The 23,180-nt window shown below is 43.8% G+C and overlaps 1 protein-coding gene and 1 non-coding gene across 6 annotated transcripts in view; both read right to left on the bottom strand.

The window, feature by feature from the left end:
- Nucleotides 1-23,180, bottom strand: part of NBR1 (NBR1 autophagy cargo receptor) — a 38,133-nt gene that overhangs the window by 2,456 nt on the left and 12,497 nt on the right. For 4 of the 5 annotated variants that reach the window (XM_003942724.4, XM_003942723.4, XM_010330576.3 and 1 more), the window contains exons 6-20: nt 20,150-20,344; nt 17,925-18,002; nt 17,240-17,454; nt 16,233-16,400; nt 15,436-15,645; nt 14,398-14,557; nt 14,013-14,303; nt 13,156-13,305; nt 12,615-12,690; nt 11,366-11,476; nt 10,942-11,106; nt 8,970-9,408; nt 7,335-7,429; nt 6,719-6,776; nt 5,311-5,416 (exon numbers count right to left, since the gene is read on the bottom strand). In XM_003942724.4, coding sequence (XP_003942773.1) covers nt 5,311-5,416; nt 6,719-6,776; nt 7,335-7,429; nt 8,970-9,408; nt 10,942-11,106; nt 11,366-11,476; nt 12,615-12,690; nt 13,156-13,305; nt 14,013-14,303; nt 14,398-14,557; nt 15,436-15,645; nt 16,233-16,400; nt 17,240-17,454; nt 17,925-18,002; nt 20,150-20,344 — 2,517 coding nt within the window. Of the gene's footprint in view, nt 1-5,310; nt 5,417-6,718; nt 6,777-7,334; nt 7,430-8,969; nt 9,409-10,941; nt 11,107-11,365; nt 11,477-12,614; nt 12,691-13,155; nt 13,306-14,012; nt 14,304-14,397; nt 14,558-15,435; nt 15,646-16,232; nt 16,401-17,239; nt 17,455-17,924; nt 18,003-20,149; nt 20,345-23,180 lie in introns of those variants that run through there. The other variant, XM_074389111.1, reaches the window with a different exon arrangement.
- LOC120366949 (U5 spliceosomal RNA) lies at nt 7,831-7,946 on the bottom strand. Its single transcript, XR_005581461.1, has one exon. It is a non-coding gene; the product is annotated as a U5 spliceosomal RNA (small nuclear RNA).

Below are 23,180 nucleotides of genomic sequence, written 5' to 3'. Positions count from 1 at the left end.
AAAAAAAAAAGAAAAGAAAAGAAAAAGAAAGAAAGTGAAAGTGTTATTGAAAGATGGTATGGGAAATTTTGTCATACATGCAGAGGAACTGGACAAAAAAAAAAGCTTGGGAAATTACAACCTGGGAAGTCTTCTTGAGTTTTTTCCCTCCAAAAGAATAGATAAGAGGAAGTTAACATTGATTCAAGCCCTGTAGTAGAAGCATTACCTTCCTAAATCCTCCTAACAATGCTTTGTTTGTTTGTTTGTTTGAGACCAGGTCTCACTTTGTTCCCCAGACTAGAGTGCAGTGATGTGAACATAGCTCACTGCAGCCTCAGCCTCCTGGGCTCAAGTGATCCTCCTGCTTGAGCCTTCTGAGCAGCTGGGACCACTGGTCTGCCCTACCACACCTGGATACTTTTTAAATTTTTACTAGAGATGAGGTCTCACTTGGTTCCCCAGACTAGAGTGCAGTGGTGTCAACACAGTTCACTGCAGCCTCAACCTCCTGGGCTCAAGTGATCCCCCTGCCTGAGCCTTCTTAGTAGCTGGGACCACTAGTCTGCCTTACCATACTTGGATAATTTTTAAATTTTTACTAGAGATGAGGTCTCACTATGTTGCCCAGGCTGGTCTTGAACTTCTGGGCTCAAGTGATCCTTGAACTCTGGCCTCCCCAAATGCTGGGATAGATGTGAGTCACCTCACCTAGCCTCTGGTTCTGCTATTGTCCCAATTTCATAAAGTGGGGATGATGAAGCTGTACAACAGAAAGCTTATTTAAACTTTGGAGGCGGGCATGCTTAGAATCAAACCCCAATCTACCATTTATTTACCAACTGTGCTATCGATTCCTTTATGAACTGAAGATATAGCAAACCTCCTACTTTGCAGTGTTGTTGAGAAAGTATGTAAAGATGAGAGGAGTATGCAAACATGTTGAGCACAGTCTGGTGTTTCCCTCACACCTGATTCCACTATTTCCTTCTACCTTCTTATTTCAGAATAGATTATCCATCCTCTTTTCCAGGTTAATAGAATGTACCTTGCTTTGTATCTCATTACCTCTCACTATTTCAGAAATCTTCCTTCATCTCCAATCTGTCTCTCATCTTTACCATTAACCTCTTTCACTACTGGCTTGCCCATCTCTGAAGTCTCACTCATCTTTAAAAATGTTTCCTCTTATTAGCTGGGCATGGTGGCGCGTGCCTGTAATCCCAGCTACTCAGGAGGCTGAGGCAGGAGAATTGCCTGAGCCCAGGAGGCGGAGGTTGCGGTGAGCCGAGATCGCGCCATTGCACTCCAGCCTGGGTAACAAGGGCGAAACTCCGTCTCAAAAAAAAAAAAAAAAAAAAAAATGTTTCCTCTTGTCTTCTAGCTTCTGCCTGTTGTAGCCTAGCTATTTGAAAGTGTGGCATACTTGCACACTCAAATTCCTCACCACCCTTTCACATCTCTCTGTAGCCATGTCCCACTTACTAAAACACCCTTCCCTAAGTTCCAGCATACAACTCTCTCTTCATTTTCCTCCTAGTTCTCAGTTTTCTTCCAGAGTATTTTTTTCCTGATCCTTAAAGGTTGCTTCTTGCTTTTCCCATTATTCCTGGATCATCTCATCCCATCAGATGGTTCCTGCTATAATCTCCAGACAAGTGACTCTTTAAGCTTATATCACCAGGCCAAATCCCTCCCCTATTATCTGGATGGATACAGCTGGCCTGTCATATCTGTGGGTTCCTTATCTATGGACCAATCAACAAAGGGTTGAAAATATTTGGGAAAAAAAAGGAACACGTACAGACTTTTTTCATTATTCCCAGAACAATATAGTATAACAACTCTTTACATAGCATTTACACTGCATTGGGTACTATAAGTAATGCAGAGGTGATCTGAAGCATATGAGATGCACTGAATGCAGTGGCTCAAGCCTGTAATCCTAGCACTTTGGGAGGCTGAAGCGGGAGGATTGCGTGAGGCCAGGAATTAGTTGCCCTGGGCAACATAGTGAAACCCCATCTCTTCAACTATATATATATATATATATATATATATATATATATATATATATATATTTTTTTTGTGCCATGACTCGGATTAAAATATTTTAAAAAAAAAACAACAAAAAAAAAACTAGCCAGGTGGATGGGTGCGGTGGCTCATGCCTGTAATCCCAGCACTTTGGGAGGCTGAGACAGGCAGATCTCCTGAAGTTGAGAGTTCGAGACCAGCCTGGCCAACATGGAGAAACCCTGTTTCTACTGAAAATACAAAAAATTAGCCGGGCGTGGTGGTGCATGCCTGTAATCCCAGCTACTTGGGAGGCTGAGGCAGGAGAATTGCTTGAAGCCAGGAGGTGGAGGTTGCAGTGAGCTGAGATCATGCCATTGCACTCCAGCCTGGGTAACAAGAGTGAAACTCTGTCTCCAAAAAAAAAAAAAAAAAAAAAACCCACCAACCAACCAAACACACAAAAAACTAGCCAGGCATGGTGCTACCCACCTGTAGTCACTGCTACTCAAGAGGCTGAGGTGAGAGGATTACTTGAACCCAAGAGTTCTAGGCTACAGTGAGCTACAATCTAGTTACTGCACTCCAGCATGGATGACAGCAAGACCCTTTCTCTAAAGATGTGCTAGGTTACATGCAAGTACTATCCTGGTTTATATAAGGGACTTAAGCATCTATGGATTTTAGTATCCATAGGGGTCCTGGAGCCAATCCCTCATAGATACTAAGGGACAACTGTATATCCAACTGCACTCTGGACATCTTTACCTTTACCTGGATATGCCGCAAACTCAACAGTATTCAACAAAACTAACCAATTCTCTTCTTTTGCTCAAATACATCCTTCTCCGCATATTGTATCTTAATGAATGGTACTAAGCCAGAATGGTATTTAAACATTGTCTAAGCCAGAAACTTGGAATTTATCCTTGATTTCCCACCCCCTGAAGACAGTGTCTGGCTTGGTTACCCAGGTTGGAGTGCAGTGGCATGATCTTAGCTCACTGCAACCTCTGCCTCTGGGGCACAAGCTATTTTCCCACCTAAGCCTCCCAAGTAGCTGGGATTACAGGTGTGCACCACGTCTGGCTAATTTTTTCATATTTTTTATAGAGATAGGGTTTCACTATGTTGCCCAGGCTGGTCTCGAACTCCTGAGCTCAATAATCTGCCTACCTTGGCCTCCTAAAGTGGTGAAATTACAGAGGTTAGCCACCGTGCCTGGCCTATCCTTGATTTTTTAGCCACTTAATTATCTCAAAGTTATGCCATTTCCATCTCTTAATTATCTTTTCTGCCCTTCTTTCCACTAATACAAGGATTCTCTTATGGATTTCCTTTTTTTTTTCTTTGAGACAGAGTCTCGCTCTGTCTCTGTCACCCAGGTTGGAGTGCAGTGGGGCAATCTCAGCTCACTGCAACTTCTGCCTCTTGGGTTCAAGCAATTCTACTCTGCCTCAGCCTCCTGAGTAGCTGGGATCACAGGCATGCACCACCACACCAGGCTAATTTTTGTATTTTTTAGTAGAGATGGGGTTTCACCATATTGGCCAGACTGGTCTCGAACTCCTGACCTTGTGATCCACCAGTCTCGACTTCCTTCAGGCGTGAGCCACTGTGCTCGGCTGGATTTCTTTACTGCCTCTACCAGCCTCCACAATGTAGCAAGTGATCTTACTAAGAACCAATCTAATCATGTTAATCACTACCTTCAAACCTTTCCATCGCTCCTCCTGTTAGCCTTAAAATAAAATCCAAACCTCATAACACAACATCCTACCTACATATTTGGTCTTTTTTTTTTTTTTTTTTGAGACAGGGTCTCACTCATCACCTATACTGGAGTTCAGTGGTTTGATCTCTGCTCATTGCAACCTCTGCCTCTTGGGCTAGAGCAATTCTACCTCCTTGGCTGCCTGAGAAGCTGGGACCACAGGCATACACCACCATACCTAGCTAATATTGTGTATTTTTAGTAGAGACCGGGTTTTGCCCTGTTGCCAAAACTGGTCTTGAACTCCTGGATGCAAATAATCCACCCACCTTGGCCTCCCAATATGCTGGGATTACAGGTGTGAGCCACCCAGCCCAGCCAATCTTTCGTTTTCCTCTTCTCCTCAGACCAGATTCACACTCCATGCTCACATTTCCAAGTCTTTTTTACTGGCTACTCTGTCTACAATGCCCTTTTTAATCCCTCTTTACTGATGAACACTTACTCTGTCCTTTAGGACTCAGTTCAGGCATCAGCTACCGGAAAGCCTTACTTGGGCACACCAGGCTGAAGTGTCTCATCTGTCTAATGGCACTGGCATAGTCTCTTACTATGTACTTTAAGTATCTGTGCATCTTACTTGTTTCCCATAGTTTTTGGGCAAGATTCAGTGTCTTTTTTGTTTTTTGAGACAGGGTCTTGCTCTGTCGCCCAAGCTGGAGTGCAGTGGCTCCATCATGACTCACTACAGCCTCAATCTCCTGGGCTCAAGGGATCCTCCCACCTTAGCTTCCCAAGTAGCTGGGGCTATAGGTGCATGCCATCATACTTACCTAATTTAAATTTTTTTTTTTTTTTTTTTTGAGACAGAGTCTTGCTCTGTTGCCAAGCTGGAGAAGTGGCGTGATCTCTGCTCACTGCAACCTCTGCCCCCTAGGTTCAAGCGATTTTCCTGCCTCAGCCTCCTGAGTAGCTGGGACTACAGGCACGCGCCACCACATCCAACTAATTTTTTTGTACTTTCAGTGGAGATGGGGTTTCAATAAGTTGGCCAGGATGGTCTCCATCTCTTGACCTCATGATCCACCTGCCTCGGCCTCCCAAAGTGCTGGGTAAAGGCGTGAGCCACTCTGCCCAGCCCAATTTTTAAATTTTTTTGTAGAGATAGGGGTCTCACTATGTTGCCCAGACTGGTCTCAAACTCCTGGGCTCAAGCAATCCTTCCACCTTGGCCTCCCAAAGTGCTAGGATTACAGGTGAGAACCACCATACCTGGCCAAGAACCAGTGTTTTATTCATGCTATAGTGCCAACACCTGGAATAGCTTCTCTCTATAGAAAATATTAATAGATGGTCAACAATAGGCTCTTCTCTTTTCTTCCCTTAAGTAACATGGCTAGAGTTGTATAGTTAGAAAGTGGCAGAGTTGTGTTGTGTTAACTAAAGACTAAATCTAAGGCTTATGCCCTTTCCACAATGCCATGTTACTCTTCAACTCAGACAGATGCCACCGCTTTCACTGGTGACCTGGAGTTGAGATTCAGGAAAATAAAACACACACACACACACACACACACACACACACACACACACACACTGACCTGTGCAGGGACTGGTGGCCCAGCAAATAGGGCCTTGTATGCAGAGGCAGCAACAGACAAAGCCCCCTTCACCAGTCCTCCAGCAATGCTGCTCCCATGGTGGTGCCTGTAGAAGAAACCAATGATCCCCCCAAATAAACACAAATCATTACCTTTTTACAAGATAATCTGGGCTGTATTCCTTGGAAGAAAATAAGATTTCTTCAAAAGAAAAAAATCAGATGTAAAAAGAGAACATGATTGCTTTCGTATCACTTTTATAGCTACAGATCATGGTTTGATGGAGGGCCCAGCTCTACTGGTGCAAGATATGGGCACTGTAGGAAACATACCACTCTGATAACCATGACAGCTCTCACTCCTAGCTGAAAATTAATGTGATCAAGGGCATTCCAGGATATCCACAGTTTGCTCAATTATTCTTTCAGAGAAAACAGCTTGCAAAGGAAATGTGATTTTTCCGGACACTGTTCTAATGTGAGTGGGAGCAAAGAAGCAGGTATGTCTAAGAAAAAATTACTAGATGTATACTGGGTGTAACCTTTCTATCTTCTCCCCTGGTGCTAAGGCTGAGGTAAATTTAGGGGCATTCCTTTCTTGTCTGGAACACAGAACAATTTTTTTTTTTTTTTTTTTTTTTTTTTTTGAGACGGAGTTTCGCTCTTGTTACCCAGGCTGGAGTGCAATGGCATGATCTTGGCTCACTGCAACCTCCGCTTCCTGGGTTCAAGCAGTTCTCCTGCCTCAGCCTCCCAAGGAGCTGGGATTACAGACGCCTGCCACCATGCCCAGCTAATTTTTGTATTTTTAGTAGAGATGGGGTTTTGCTATGTTGACCAGGCTAGTCTCAAACTTCTGACCTCAGGTGATCCACCCGCCTCAGCCTCCTAAATAGAACACTCTTTTTTTTTTTTTTTTTTTGAGATGGAGTTTTGCTCTTGTTACCCAGGCTGGAGTGCAATGGCGTGATCTCGGCCCACCACAACCTCCACCTCCTGGGTTCAGGCAATTCTCCTGCCTCAGCCTCCTGAGTAGCTGGGATTACAGGCACGCACCACCATGCCCAGCTGATTTTTTTGTATTTTTAGTAGAGATGGGGTTTCACCATGTTGACCAGGATGGTCTCGATCTCTTGACCTTGTGATCCACCCACCTCGGCCTCCCAAAGTGCTGGGATTACAGGCTTGAGCCACCGCGCCCGGCCCCAAATAGAACACTCTTAAACATCAGCTTTAGCCCTTTGTTCAGTGTTACTCAAAGGGTTTAGAAGAAATAAGAACAAGAAGGAATGAGGGCTCCCCTTCTCTACTCTCTGAAGATGGGTACATGCTGTGAGAGGCTCTTTTAAGCAGAAACAATACTAGGATATCCACCTGCTTCTGAAAAAGAGACTGCACAAGGTTGTTACCTTGAGTGGTCATAGCTCTTCTGTCTGCTGTTTATAAGTCCTGATGAGCCTCTGGGCTCTAAAAGCAAAAGAGCTGTTGGTTAGATGCAGCATCCATAAGCACCTAGTGTTTCCTAACTCACAGCAAGGCTATGACTGAGGCAGGTGGCAATCTGATCACAGTGTTTGAAATCTTTTTTATTTTTTTAAGTATTTGGGAAGTTTTAAGGGTAGCTTAAGTGATAAGGAGAAACTGTCCAGAATTGTAATGCAAGATGACTGTTAGTTCAATCAGAAAAATTAACTCTGTAATCCTAACAAACTCATATATTTTGTAATAAGGAAACAGACTCACAGCCATTTATAAACCTGCTGAACTGCTAGTCAGGAAAAGTGGAGATGGAGCTGGAACCTAGATTGGTATGGCTCCAAAGCCTGTGTTCTTTCCACTACCTCTAAGCGGTCTAACAATATAGTTAGTCAGAGAATAGAAGTAAAGGTATGCAGGAGGAACATGGAGGGAGTGAAGGGCAAGTTTCTAAAAACCACCAAGAGTCACCAAGAGAGAGAGCCTATTTATACCTGGTTTCCATTAGACAGGAGCAGAGAAAAAGAAAAAGCTCAGGCTGATCATTACCTCCTCTGATCTGATCAGGGACTGAAGAAGCTTCTGGTATGGTAACTGGTAAATCCATTCCTGGGGAACCATGATGATGTACACAAGGAGGGCTCCTTTCAGAAAGACACAATATGGAAAGTCAATTGAAAAGGCACTTATGGCAACAGTGGAGAAATAGTAAACATAGCACAGCAGTGCCAAATTCTCTAGAGGCTTCATATTTCTGATCCAGATCACATCTCTGGATTTAGAGTTCCATCGTTAAGAGCTACATTCTAATTGTTAAGAGCTACATTCTACCCTGTTTTCCTATGCAGCCACAGCCAAGTTGGAAATGTTGGCTTCAGTCTGGTCATGTCTCCATCTATATCAATTGGTGTTAATAAATGGAAATGTCTGGCTTTTGGGGAGAATAGTTTATGTTACAGTCAAGGCTTCAGCATTTTCCCTACTATTAGGAGACAAGAATGATTCAGAGAGATTCACCAGAGAATTAAAAATAATTTTTTTAATCAGCCCCATAGAAACAGGGCCTCAAAAAATTGGATTGAGACTCAGAATTGTTTCTCTCTACAGAAATCTTTAGTAAAAGGCAAAAGATTTAAACAATTTGAAGAGAAACTAGAGTATTGTTTGGTTTTTTAGTGTTTTTTCCCATAATGGATTTAACTTCCTAATTATGGCTGTTTTTTGAGATGGAGTTTTGATCCATCTCAAAAACTCGGTTGAGTTTTTGCTGCCTTTACTGAAGAGTCAATAAAACAAGGAGGGAAGGTACAGGGATGTTTGTGTTTAAAAACTGGCTCTTGGGGCTGGGTGTGGTGGCTCACACCTGTAATCCTAGCACTTTGGAAGGCTGAGGTGGGTGGATCAACTGAGACCAGGAGTTCGAGACCAACCTGGCCAACATGGTGAAACCTCGTCTCTATTAAAATACAAAAAATTAGCCAGGTGTGGTGGTCAGGAGGCTGAGGCAGGAGAATCACTTGAACCCGGGAGGTCGAGATTGCAGTGAGCTGAGATTGTGTCATTGCATTCCAGCCTGGGTGACCATGTGAGACAAAAAAAACAAACAAAACCAAAAAAAACCACTGGCTCTCAGCCAGGCATGGTGGCTCACACCTATAATCCCAGCATTTTGATAGACTCAGGCGGGTGGACTGCTTGAGGCCAGGAGTTCAAGACCAGCCTGGGCAATATGGCAAAACCCCACTTCTATGATAAATACAAAAATTAGCTGGGTGTGGTGGCCTCTGCCTTTAGTCCCAGCTACTCAGGAGGCTGGGGCGGGAGGATTGCTTGAGCCTCAGAGGCAGAGATTACAGTAAACCAAGATTGTGCCACTGCACTCCAACCTGGGTAACAGCCTGTCTCAAAAAAAAAAAAAAAAAACAGCCTGCTCTCAGTAATCAAAATGTAAGTAGACAGACTATACTCAGATAATTTAAGGCCAACTGAAACAAATATTGCTTTAAATCCAGAATCCACAAATACTAGGAAGTATGATTTTTATTCATCTAAATTCAGACTTTACTATGGAAAATAGTCTCTTCCCATACTGAAGAAAAAACAGGTTTTGAGATCAGGTTGGTTCCTCTCACTTTTTATTTCACCTCTGAAGAACACCCCAGCTGAGGGGGATGTGAGTGGTACCTGGGCAGTGGTGGTGGAAGCTCCACTACCTCTGGGATTAGGGGCACTGTTTCCAGAGTCTGTGAGGTCATAAGGATGTCATTTATGCTGTGCTCCTGTGGCTGGTTCTCCCCTCCAGGGAGTCTCTCCCCAGCCTCAGCTGGTTCCTGCCCAGCCTCAATACCAGGCTCGCCTTCAGCACCTCGCTCCAGGCCTGGCTGTGAGAGCGCAGAGCTGTACATGGAATCCCCCAGGGGGCGGCTGGTATCAAAGCACTCAGGCAGGATGATGATGTAATCCTCTGAGGAAGCAGAGGATTGACTCTGAACTTCATCTTTGAGCTCATCCTCCTCCTCTTCCTCCTCCTCTTCCTCCTCCACCACGACTTCTTCCTCAGCGATATGGACAATCTCCTCCCTCTCATTTCCAAGTGGTCCTTCTTCAGGCAAGGCAAATTTCACTAAAGGATGAAAGCAACCAATTTTCAGGTAGAAGCTAAAAGCAGCCCTAAGTACTATCCTTACTTCGTAAAGCCCTGTGGAGCATGAGCTAGAATCATGAAAGCCAGAGGAAAGGGAAGAACTAGAGGGAAGGCCTGGTGCTGGAACCATGACCATATCCTAAGTTTGAAGGCTATGTGAAATGAATTAGAATCAAAGCTCACAGAAAGAAGGCAGGCAGAAACACCCAGGCTTCCAAGAAGCTCTATGAATCTTAAGAGGAGGTGGCTTCTTCCCTTCCCTTTCCTTTTCATGTGATGGTTAATATACTGAGGTAGAGTTTAAACCAAAACTGATATACTAAGCTAACAGTGCTATAAAAAGAGAAAAAGTTAGGAGATAAGTATTGTAGGATTATATTCCTATTCTCCTCCTCTTCTTTACAAAGATGATGCAGTCATGGGAGAAAACCGGCAAATCATGGCTGAGAGGGTAAAAAAGGATATAAAAAAGCTATCCAGGCCAGGTGTGGTACCTTACACCTATAATCCCAGCACTCTGGGAGGCCAAGGCGGGCAGACTGCTTAAGCTCAGGAGTTTAGGACCAGCTTGGGCAACATGGCAAAATCCCATCTCTATCAACAAAAAAAAAAGTTAGCTCAGTGTGATGGCATGTGCCTGTGGTCCCAGCTACTTGGGAGACTGAGGTGGGGGGAAATCACTTGAGCCCAGAAGGTTGTGGCTGAAATGAGCCGTGATCTTGCCACTTTCACTTCAGCCTGGGCATGAGAATGAGACCTTATCTTAAAAAAAAGAAAAAAAAGGAAAATCCCTATGAATCCTATCAGAATAACAGCTGAGAACATACTGGTATTGTCTTTCCAGACCTTTTTGTTATGTACTTGTACACACGTGGAAAAAACAATAAAGATATACATGTACACTTTAAACAAAAGATAAATAATATTTAAAGATATAGGTCAAATTTCATTACAATAAAGAGATTCTCCATTATTATTTTGATGTACTACATTGGAATCTTTTGATACTTCTTAAAATATATGCTTTGGTTTATCTATCTGTTATCTAGAAGTTTCTGTTATAAAGGTATTTACAGCAGAATTTAACCTTGAGAAACTTTGTTTGGTACTCTTGCTTCTTTCTACCCACTGTTTCTTCGACTGCTGCCCTTGGAGAAAACAGACAACTCAGCTACCCGGGCCTCTGCTAAGGAGCTCTGTCAAATTACAGGAAGATTCCTTACTGCAGAATCCAGGCAGCACAACTGGCTGCTGTTCCACTGTGGAATCCAGCTGTAATTCTGCCCCTGAGAAAATGGAGAAATGAGTATGGTGGCTTCTTTGCTCCTGATGTTCTAATTAGAACACTCAGGTAGCATATGTAGAGTCTAAAGATATAAACAAGATCAGAATTTCTGACAAAGATCACTCTCCCTTCACTCTCAGTGAAGAAGAGCACATCTAACTAGTCAAGTCTGGCAGTCACAACTCAGGTGGCAACCAGCTAGATGGGGGAAATGCAAGGACACTCACTCTGCAAGGACTTCTGTCTGTAAGGAGGGTTGTGATCTGGGGCAGCATCCAAGGTAAGGGATCGGATTACTGTCTCACACACAAACTGGGTCCCACTCAGGTCTTCTTCTGCTTCCTCCACAGAAGCAATGTTCTCAGCCTTCCTCTTTACTGACACCACAGAATCTGAAAGACACATAAACCTTGTCTGCACTTGATGTTTAAGGTGCTGAGGAACATTCACCAGTCATTACCCATGCTAAAACTAAACCAAGGAATAGCTGCTATCTGTACCATGTGAAGGTGAGGAGACTTCAAAACATGAGATGCTACAGAAAGAAAACCCATTTACATGCTAAGGTAAGGTTAGTAGGGAATAGCTGTAAAATAGAGTATGGCATGGAAAGGGAGGATGCAAATACTTTACAAATATTTAATCCCTTACCAGGAAGTGCTTTAAATCCTGCCCCTTCACTCTCTTCCTGTATCTGCCCCAAGCCTGGCTTCTCAATTAAAGGACTGTCATGTGGCAGAGGAGACATGCAGGGAGTCATATCTGGAGAATGAAGACAGGAGAGCCATCAATCAAGAGAAAGCATCATATCAATAGTCAGTGTCCAGAAGTAGCAGTTTATAGGCTTCTTGCCTCCTGCAGGGCTAAGATAAACCCAGATATGCTTTGAGGTCTGTCAAAAAAATTCCCAGACCAATAGGTATCCAAGTATCTCAGATCAATCAATGCAGGACAGTTATTTGGCCTGGAAAGCTGTGGCCAAGACACAAAACCATGAATAGAAAGGAACAAAAGGACACAAATATATACAGAAAAAAAAGAGGATCCCTTTATGGTGGAAAAGCCTTGCACAGACTTGCATTATTGCTTTTTTTTTTTTTTTTTTTTGAGATGGGGTTTCACTCTATCGTCTAGGCTGGACAGCAGTGGTGCAATCTTGGCTCGGTGCAATCTTGGCTCACTGCAAGCTCTGTCTCCTGGGCTCAAATGATCTTCCCACTTCAATCTCCCCGGTAGCTCAGACAGCAGGAGCAGGCCACCATGCCCGGCTAATTTTTTTTTTTTTTGAGATGGGAGGTTTGCTCTTGTTGCCCAGGCTGGAATGCAATGACACGATCCTGGCTTACGGCAACCTCCGCCTTCCAGGTTCAAATGATTCTCCTGCCTCAGACTCCCCAGTAGTTGGGATTACAGGCATGCACCACCATGCCTGGCTAATTTTGTATTTTTAGTAGAGACAGGGTTTTTCCATGTTGGTCAGGCTGGTCTCGAACCCCCAACTTCAGATGATCCGCCCACTTTGGCCTCCCAAAGTGCTGGGATTACAGGCATGAGCCACTGTGTCTGGCCATGCCCCGCTAATTTTTTAAAATAATTTTTGTAGAGATGGAGGTTTTACCATGTTGCCCAGGCTGGTCTCAAACCCTGGCCTCAAGCGATCCTACCACCTTGGCCTCCCAAAGTGCTGAGATTATAGGGATGAGCCACTGTGCCTAGCATATTGTTGCTTTTGACAAAGGACAGGAAAGAAGGAACACGGATCCATGATTGCTGCTTTACTGTCCTACTGTGGGAGAAATCCTTTCCATGTCCTCAGAATAAAACACTACCAGTGTCTAGGCTATAGACACTTTTGTGCCTATCAGTAAGATAAACAAGATGAAATGAGTGACATTCTTACCCACAGGGGTGTTGTGGGGCACTCTCTCCAACTCTTGAACTATGTTTATATCCAACAGCTCAAAGGATAGCAGGTCCTATAAAAAAAGACAGGCAGTGTTAGGCTGTTTGCAGTGCAGCTGGAGCCATGTCTAGATGGGACCTGCAGACCATTTCCACATCGTCTTGGATTCAACTTTGTTCAAATTCATGCTTCTCCTCAGTCAAGTGAAAACAAGAAGAGTTAAACGGGAATCAGACATTGAAATAACCAAATGACAGGGAAGAGAATATGCAGCAGGTGTGAAGGAGAATCAGGCTGAAGTGAAGAGGAAACTAAAGGGAATTTTGGGGAAGTACAGGATTGAGTTCCCAATTCAAAGAGGAAACATCTAGTTTACAAACTCGGTTCCATGGGTGATCTCCTTCCCATTAAATGCATCTGACTCGATCAAAGTGGGCATATCTCTGATTTCCTCATTACCACCTATGACTCTACCACCTTCTCCTCTCCTGTGCTCTCTCCCTCTGTCCCTTGCCCTTCAAAGTGCTGAATCTTCCACCTGGGCAGTCAGAAGATCCACAGATGGGATGTAGAGCTCCCTCTCACTGGCAGCATTTTTTGTCTTCTGTGGGATGCAGGCTGCTGTCCCTTCTGTCTGCTCAGTCACTTCACCATGTTGTATTTCTTCTTTAGCCAGAAGAAAAGCTTGCTATAGAGACAAACCATTGAGACAAATTTTAGGCCTCCAACAAAACTGAAGAGGCAGGCTGACAATGCCCCCAAATATAAAAATGCTGCTGTACCTCTATATTTTAAAAAACTTTAGAAATGTTTTTGATATAATTTTACAGTGATAGAAAAGTTGCAAAAACAGCAGAGAGAATTCACATTCACCCAGGCTCCCCTAATGACAACTTACATTAACTGTATTAGTGAAAACCAGTTAAAATTGGGTAACTTTAAGCAGTAAACACTCTGCCCCACTAATACAGAGAAATTGCATTAAAAACCTGTGCACTAAGTAACAACCAGAACAAGATTCTTCATTAGTATTTAGGGAACACACACAGGGTTATTTCAGGAGACATGGATGTTAAGGAGTAAAGCTATCAGTTCAGCAGCTCCACAGGCCAGGCCAGCCACCCCTCTTTCTCTTGTGCAGCCAACAGGGTGACCATTCAGCATTACAAAGAGGTACAAAAGTATTCAGGGACTGCCTGCAGCAAGACCCTAAAGACACTAAAACACCCTAAAGAAGAGGCCAAATATCAGCATAGACATGTGTTGGGAGGAGGGGAGAAGCTAACCTTTCATGGTTTCTAGAAGATCTACCAGCTACGAGTAGGTTGTTTTAGTTTTAGCCACCTCCTTTCTATGATTGGGATACTGAGCCAAAGCCTGCCCATCAATGCTCACCTCTTGCTGGCAGGTGAGATTATCAGCTTTGCTTGAGCTGATCATGTTCTTTTCAGTGCTATCAGGGCTCTCTTCGGAGGGGAAAGGATCCACGATGATACTGCACCAGACCCGAGGCCCAAATTGCTGGCCTTTGTGAGAAAGACGCCAATGGGAAGTATACGTTCCCTCCAAGGCTGGGGCAATGAACTCCACAGATACAACTCCCACATGGCCAGCCTTGAGGCAGGGAACCAAAACATCCTTCTTTTCTGTGGAAGCCAAAGTCAGGTTTCCCCACATGAACTTGAGCTAAAAAGAACAGTAAGAAGAGAAAGGAAGCTTGTCAGCTGAGCACTCTGCCACTTCAAATCACTTCATCTTCACATTTTGTGGGAAAAATTACCTTTGTGTCTGCACTCCACTTTACATTTCCTGTATTTTTCATCCTCCAGTGTTTGATAAACTTGGTTCCTGGCTGAAGGTGGGTCCCATCAGGCAAATTCTCATCTACAAATGCTGCACTGAGCATTGGCATAACTGGGGTACAGGGCTGCAAAGGGAGCCTGAATAGAAATTCAGATGCTTAATCACTTGCCACTGGGTGTGAAGGCTTCTGAATATCCCACACTGGCTTGAGAGTCTGACTATGACTCTTGAAAATGTACTAACCTATTTGCCCTAAAAATAATACTAATATTAATACAGGATCATGTATTAGAAACAATAAATTTTCTGACAAATTTAAAATAATAAAACAAAACAGAGGATAGGTCCGACTCCTGAGCTTAAAAAGTCATGGCAAGTATAATTAAAAGGGCCTATAAATACCACACCTAGAGAGTAAGGCTTTTTTTTTTGAGCCGGAGTCTTGCTCTGTCATCCAGGCTAGAGTGCAGTCGTGTGATCTCAGCTCACTGCAACCCCTATTACCTGGGTTCAAGAGATTCCCCAAGTTCAAGAGATTCCTGAGTAGCTGTGATTACAGGTGGGAGGCACCAAGCCTGGCTAATTGTACTTTTAGTAGAGATGGGGTTTCAGCATCTTGGCCAGGTTGGTCTTGAACTCCTGACCTCATGATCCACCCATCTTGGCCTCCCAAAGTACTGGGATTACAGGTGTGAGCCATCACGCCCCACGCCCAGCGAGAGTCAGGCTTTTAAAACACTTGTTCCTTTTGCTTCAATTCCAGATTGCCTCCAGTGAAGAGAGGGACCCCACCATTCTGAACTTTAGTGGTTTCTATCTTTCTGAAGAAGGAAACAAAACAAGTGTCAAAAATAACTACCAAACCACCCTTTAATAATACTAAGACCAGATAATGGGAAGTTCTAAGGATTTGAGTGTTACGGGGCTGCCAATGAATAAGACAGAAGTTGGCTGAAGTTCCAGTTTCAGAGAGCTGGGCCTAAAGTTTTGGCTCCCACCCCAGCCCTGGGCTTACATCAGGGTATTAGACTGGAGCAAGCTTTCAGGTCGGCCTAAAGGAGACTTGGGGCTCTGGAGTCCATGGATTGAATTCCATAGGTGAATTTTCCTATGGAGCTTAAGCTGCTTTTTAAGTTCCTTGACCTCTGCTTTACGTTGTTTCTTCTCAGCTCGCAACCTTTGCTTTTCTGCTTTAAGAAAGTTCTTATCAACCTGTTTCTGGAGCCTGTGAGATAATAAAAGCAAGTCTTAAAAGAAAGGCACAAATAAATTCTGAAGCTGTGTGGAGCCAATTGCAATCTCCACCAGTGTCAGCTTTTAGTTTCTTTTATTGTTTTAGAGTCAGGGTCTCAGTCAGTCATGCAGGCTGATATGAAGTGGTATAATTATGGCTCCCTTCCACCTCATATTCCTAGGCTCAAGTGATCTGCTCACTTCAGCCTCCCAAGTAGCTGAAACTATAGGTATGAACCACCATGCCTGGCTAATTTTAAAAAATTATTTAGAGGTGGGATCTTGCTATATTGCCTAGGCTGGTCTCAAATATTTGGCTTCAAGCAATCTCCCACCCTCGCCCCTCAAGTTGCTGAGATAACAGTTATGGGCCATTGTTCCCAACCTACTTTAGTTTCTTAATTTCTTTTTATAGTTATTATTTCTATTTCATTAACTTTGGATAACTGTCTTCATTTCTGCACATCAACTGAAAATGAGTGGAACTAAGGAGATTATCTGTAGTTTTGTGATTCACACCTTCTCACCAGAACCAAGAAGTTAATCAGAGAATAAGCATCTCCATGTATAGGGTTTTACCTGACTTGTTCCAGAGCAGCAGGAAGACGAGGAGTAGAGTACTTTGAGTGAGAGAATGGTTCAGAGGAACTCACAACAGGTTTCCGTAACTTCAGGAGGACGTGGTTAGTGTCATGGCCATATGGCCCTGCTTCACAATCTTCACAGATATTGTAGGATGGGCACAAGCTGTGGGGAAGGAATGGCACAGTACATAGTGGCATAATAGGAACTATCGGGGGTAGGGATATAATAAGACCAGACTTCTACATTTGCTCCAGTACCAACTAGCTGGTTACCTGAACACGTCATTTAACTATGCCATGCATCAATTTTCTTCATGAATAAAATGAGGATAATAACACTTAACTCATACTCATTTTAAAGGAAAACCTAAGGGAGGAAGGTAAGATATGAAAGTATATGGGGCCAGGCACAGTGGCTCATGCCTGTAATCCCAGCACTTTGGGAGGCTCTGGAGAGAAGGATCACTTGAGTCCAGGAGTTTGAGACCAGCCTGGGCAACATAGGGAGACCCCATCTCTAAAAAAATAATTTAAAAAAATATTAGGCAGGCATGGTAGCCTATGCCTGTGGTCCCAGCTACTTGGGAGGCTGAAGTAGGAGGACCGTCCGAGCCTGGGAGGGTGAGGCTGCAGTGAACTGTGATTGCACCCTGCACTCCAGCCTGGGTGACTGAGTGAGACCCTGTCACCAAACAAATAAAAACAAAAAAAGGCATTTGGAACAAGCGAGCAACTACCCTTAGTGATCTAATTGTGCCTGTTCAGGGGAACAGAATTTTGCCTGGCTTTGCTAATCCAAATGCACATCTGAATTCAACAATCTGAATGGTTACAACCCACAAAGCATGTGGGTGAAGATAAGCTTGTGCTTCCAACTTACAGCGATGACATCTAATGCTCAGAAATAGGGTACAAACAATATCCCTTAACCTAATCAGAAAGCCAGGAAGGTAAATGCTTTTAGGTCTATCACTAGCTAGCTACTCCCAAGCAACTGCTTACCTACACTGGTAGCGGACACCAACAATCCTTCTTTGGCAGTTGTTGCAAACAATATGCCAGCTGAACTGGTTTTCTGGTAAAAACAATGTTTCCTCTGAAGTAGGAATTGAGACTTCTGAAGGACAAGAACCCAAGGATGGGTTCTGGAGGACAAGCTTCTCATGTAATTTCTGTTCAAGCTTCTCAACCGTTTCTTTAACCACTTGTTCTCTGAACTAGAATACAGAGCAGAAGGTGGGGAAAAAACTCAGTTCCAATACTGAAAAAAAGTGTGAAGGTATCAATAGATCTGAAACCTGTCTCTGGTGTAATACAAAAACATTAATAAACAACTGCTACTGAACAGACACGAAACATAGCAAAAGGTCTATTCCTTCCACAGCTAAACTGGTTCAAAGAATATATCAAAAATCCTTCTGATAAGTAAATTTCTAACTTCTTCTCAAGCAGAAAATTGTCCCTCTCCCTTACATGCTTAGAATTAGACTCCCTCTTTTTCTGACACTTCATTGCAAAGGTTACAGCTTTCTTGACTGGAACTGCTGTAAGTTTGGAGATTATAAGCTACCACTCTTCACCTGTACCAGAGGCTGCGCAGCGGCCATCTGGGTTCAGTTTTCTATTTCTTCCACATTCCACCTGTCCCAACACTGCAGTTAAAACCCAAGCCAGAGAGAACACTCACTGTCTCCAGGTAGCTTGTGAACCAGTCTGGGGGCTTGTCTTGAGGCTGGTCTGTGTCACATGAAGCAGGTGTAAACGACTGGGAGGAAACACAAGCCGAGATGTTGGAGGTTACTTTTTCAATTTAAAATACTTTTTTTTTTTTTGAGACAGAGTCTCGTTCTGTCACCAGGTTGGAGTGCAATGGTGCGATCTCATCTCACTGCAACCTGCGCCTCTAGTGTTCAGGCAATTCTCTTGCCTCAGCCTACCAAGTAGCTGGTACTACAGGTGCATGCCACCACACCCAGCTAATTTTTGTATATTTAGTAAAGACGGGGTTTCACCATGTTGGCCAGGATGGTCTCGATCTCTTGACCTCGTGATCCACCCACCTTAGCCTCCCAACGTGCTAGGATTACAAGCATGAGCCACCGTACCTGGCCTTAAAATACTTTTCCTGGAGTATATTATTTTGAGGTTTCTTTTGTGAAATCATCCAAACATATAGTTTTTTTAAAAAGTCACAGTATGAAGGTCTACTAAAGGAAAACACAGTCTCTAGCCCACCCTGCTCCCCCTTCTCCAAAAGTAAACTACTGTTACCAGTTTTAAAAGCAGAAGACAGAGAGGAACACAATAATTCCCAAATCTCTGATAAACATGCAAATCTCACAACAAATACAATGAGAAATAAATTTAGAAACTGGATAGACTGAAACAAGCAATGGGGAAAGGATTCCCTATTTAACAAACGGTGTTGGGAAAACTGGCTAACCATATGCAGAAAAGTGGAACAACCCCTTCCTCACACCGTACACAACAATTAACTCAAGATGGATTAAAGACTTAAATGTTAAGAACTAAAATCATAAAAACCCTAGAAGAAAACCTAAGCAATGCCATTCAGGACATAGGCATCTGGCAAAGACTTCATGACTAAAACACCAAAAGCAATGGCAACAAAAGCCAAAATTGACAAATAGGATCTAATTAAACTAAAGAGCTTCTGTACACCAAAAGAAACTATCATCAGAGTGAACAGGCAACCTACAGAATGGGAGAAAGATTTTGCAGTCTATCTGACAAAGGGCTAATATCCAGAATCTACAAGAAACTTAAACAAATTTACAAGAAAAAAACAACCCCATCAAACAGTGGGCGAAGATATGAACACTTTTCAAAAGAAGGCATTTATGCGGCCAAAAAACCTATGAAAAAAAGCTCATCATCACTGGTCATTAGAGAAATGCAAATCAAAACCACAGTAAGATACCATCTCACCCCAGTTAGAATGGTGATCATTAAAAAGTCAGGAAACAGACCAGGCATGGTGGCTCACGCCTGTAATCCCAGCACTTTGGGAGGCCGAGGCAGGAGGATCACTTGAGGTTGGTAGTTCCAGATCAGCCTGATCAACATGGAGAAACTCATCCCTACTAAAAATACAAAAATTATCCAGGCATGGTGGCACATGCCTGTAACCAGCTACTCAGGAGTCTGAGGCAGGAGAATTGCTTGAACCCAGGAGGCAGAATTTGCAGTGAATGGAGGTTGCGCCATTGTACTCCAGCCTGAGCAACAAGAAGAGCAAAACTTCGTCTCAAAAAAAAAAAAAAAAAAAAAAAAATGGTCAGGACTTCCTCAAGGATCTAGAACCAGAAATACCATATGAGCCAGCAATGCCATTACTGGGTTTATACTCAAAGGATTACAAATCATTCTATTATGAAGACACATGCACACATATGTTTACTGCAGCACTATTCACAATAGCAAAGGCTTGGAATCAATCCAAATGCCCATCAATGATAGACTAGCTAAAGAAAATGTGGCACATATACCCCATGGAATACTATGCAGCCATAAAAAAAGACTTCACATCCTTTGCAGGGACATGGATGAAGCTGGAAACCATCATTCTCAGCCAACTAACACAGGAAACCACACACCGTATGTTGTCACTCATAAGTGGGAGTTGAACAATGAGAACATATGGACACAGGGAGAGGAACATCACACACTGAGGCCTGCCAGGGGGTGGGGATCGAGGGGATGGATAGCATTAGGAGAAATATTTAATGTAGATGACGGGTTGATAGGTGCAGCAAACCACCACGGCACATGTAAGTAACAAATCTGCACATTCTGCACATGTATCCCAGAACTTAAAGTATAATGATAATAATAACTTGTTTAGCTTTATTAAAAAAAAAAATTGGATAGACTGGGCCATAACCTTCATACCTGCACTGCAGGCTCCTCTGGGGTCTTCATGTCCGATCCCAAGACTCTCACCAGTGAAGAGTAATATGCAAGTGGTTTCTTCCCTGCCCTGGCAGCTAGTCGTTTTGCTCCTACAACTGGGGTTGGGGCTTCATCAATGACATGGTGCCCTTCGTGGACTTGCATCTGCAGCTGGTTTCCCTGTTTAATTGCCATCTAAGAGCATACATTATGAAACAAAAACGTAAGATGCCATTCTTCTTTCCCAGATAAAATTTCAAAGACATCAAAACAGAAGGGTGTGGTAAATTTTTTTTTTTTTTGAGACGGAGTTTCGCTCTTGTTACCCAGGCTGGAGTGCAATGGCGCGATCTCGGCTCACCACAACCTCTGCCTCCTGGGTTCAGGCAATTCTCCTGCCTCAGCCTCCTGAGTAGCTGGGATTATAGGCACGCGCCACCACGCCCAGCTAGTTTTTTGTATTTTTAGTAGAGACGGGGTTTCACCATGTTGACCAGGTTGGTCTCGATCTCTCGACCTCGTGATCCACCCACCTCGGCCTCCCAAAGTGCTGGGATTACAGGCTTGAGCCACCGCGCCCGGCCGGGTGTGGTAAATTATGCTAGAAATTATTAGGATTTGTGTTTGCCTTATTAAATCCAACAACAAATAGAATTTTTTGTTTGTTTGTTTGTTTGTTTTTAAGACAGGGTTTCACCATATTGGCCAGGCTGATCTTGAACTCCTGACCTCAGGTGATCCACCCGCCTTGGCTTCCCAAAGTGCTGAGATTACAGGCATCAGCCACCATGCCCAGCCACAAATAGAATATTTACACCCAACTAACTATTTATTTGCCAAGAATGTTCACTAGAAATTTAATTAATTTATTTATTTATTTTATTTTGAGATGCGAGTTTCACTCTTGTTGCCCAGGATGGAGTGCAATGGTGTAGTGTTGGCTCACTGCAACCTCACCTCCCCTGTTCAAATGATTCTCCTGCCTCAGCCTCTCAAGTAGCTGGGATTACAGGTGCTTTCTACCATGCCTGGCTATTTTTTGTATTTTTAGAAGAGATGGGGTTTCACTGTGTTGGCCAGGCTGGTTGAAAACTCTTGACCTCAGGTGATCCACCCACCTTTGCCTCCCAAAGTGCTAGGATTACAGGCATGAGCCACTGTGCCAGGCCTGGAAATTTATTTTTATTTTGGGTTTTTGAGATGGCATTTTGCTCTGTCATCCACATTGGAATGCAATGCATGGCTCACTGCAGCCTAACTGTCTCTTGGGCTCAAGCAATCTTCCCACCTCAGCTTTCTGAGTAGCTGAGATTAGAGGGGCACACCACTATGCCTGGCTAAGGTTTTTGTTTTTGTTTAGAGAAAGGAGTCTCACTGTGTTGCCCAGACTGGTCTTGGATGCCTGAGCTTAAATTATCCTTCCACCTCAGCTTCCTGAGTAACTGGGTCTACAGGTGTGTACTACCACACCTGGCTAATTTTCGTATTTTTGTAGAGGTGGGGTTTTATGATGTTGCCCAGGCTAGTCTTGAACTCCTGGGCTCAAGCAGTCCACCCACCTCAGTCTCTTAAAGTGCTGGGATTATAGGTGTGAATCACTATGCCTGTTGGCTAATTAAAAATTTTTTTTTTGTCATATGTTACCCAGGCCCGTCATAAATTTGGTTTTGTTATTAAAACCACAAAAGCATTGTGTTGCTTTATTCCACACACACAAAAAAACCCCATAAAAGTAGGTTATAAGATAGCAAATTAAGAAAGATTTTCCAGGCCGGGCGCGGTGGCTCAAGCCTGTAATCCCAGCACTTTGGGAGGCCGAGGTGGGTGGATCACGAGGTCAAGAGATCGAGACCATCCTGGTCAACATGGTGAAACCCCGTCTCTACTAAAAATACTAAAAATTAGCTGGGCATGGTGGCGTGTGCCTGTAATCCCAGCTACTCAGGAGGCTGAGGCAGGAGAATTGCCTGAACCCAGGAGGCGGAGGTTGCGGTGAGCCGAGATCATGCCATTGCACTCCAGCCTGGGCAACAAGAGCGAAACTCCGTCTCAAAAAAAAAAAAAAAAAAAGAAAGATTTTCCTTAACTGGGTTACTATTTTTCTGTTTTCTTGTTGTTGTTGTTGTTGTTGTTGTTGTTATATGAGACAGAGTCTCGCTCTGTCGTCAGGCTGGAGTGCAGCGGCATGATCTAGGCCAGGCATCCCCAAACTTTTCACAGGGGGGGCCAGTTCACTGTCCCTCAGACCGTTGGAGGGCCGCCACATACTGTGCTCCTCTCATTGACCACCAATGAAAGAGGTGCCCCTTCCTGAAGTGCGGCGGGGGGGCCAGGTAAATGGCCTCAGGGGGCCACATGTGGCCCATGGGCCGTAGTTTGGGGACGCCTAATCTAGGCTCACTGAAATCCCCACCTCCTGGGGTCAAGTGATTCTTTTGCCTCAGCCTCCAGAGTAGCTCAGACTACAGGTGCGCACCACCACACCCAACTAATTTTTGTATTTTTAATAGAGACAGGGCTTCGCCATATTAGCCAGGATAGTCTGAATCTCTTGACCTCACCCGCCCGTCTTGGCCTCCCAAAGTGCTGGGATTACAGGTGTGAGCCACTGTGCCTGCCCTAATTGGTTTTTATATAAGACTACATCTAAGGAATCTTAAGTCAGGGTTCCAAAAAAGTCAATTCTAGACTAACAAAACTTAAGAAACAAAGCTATGTCCTGTAATTAAGCATTTAGTTTTCCAGTAAGAACAGTATTTTGGGGCCAGGCACAGTGGCTCACACCTGTAATCCCAGCACGTTGGGAGGCCGAGGTGGGCAGATAACAAGGTCAGGAGTTCGAGACCAGCCTGTCCAACATGGTGAAAACACTGTCTCTACTGAAAATACAAAAACCAGTCAGGCATGGTGGAGTACGCCTGTAATCCCAGCTACTTGGGAGGCTGAGACAGAATTGCTTGGACCCAGGAGGTGGAAGTTGGAATGAGCCAAGATGGTGCCACTGCACTCCAGCCTGGGTGACAAAGTGAGA

This window comes from Saimiri boliviensis, chromosome 17 (assembly GCF_048565385.1).
Source record: "Saimiri boliviensis isolate mSaiBol1 chromosome 17, mSaiBol1.pri, whole genome shotgun sequence".
Taxonomy (NCBI): Eukaryota; Metazoa; Chordata; class Mammalia; order Primates; family Cebidae; genus Saimiri; species Saimiri boliviensis.
The sequence above is the reverse complement of the archived record's forward strand: the minus strand, read 5'-3'. Positions and strand labels throughout refer to the sequence as shown.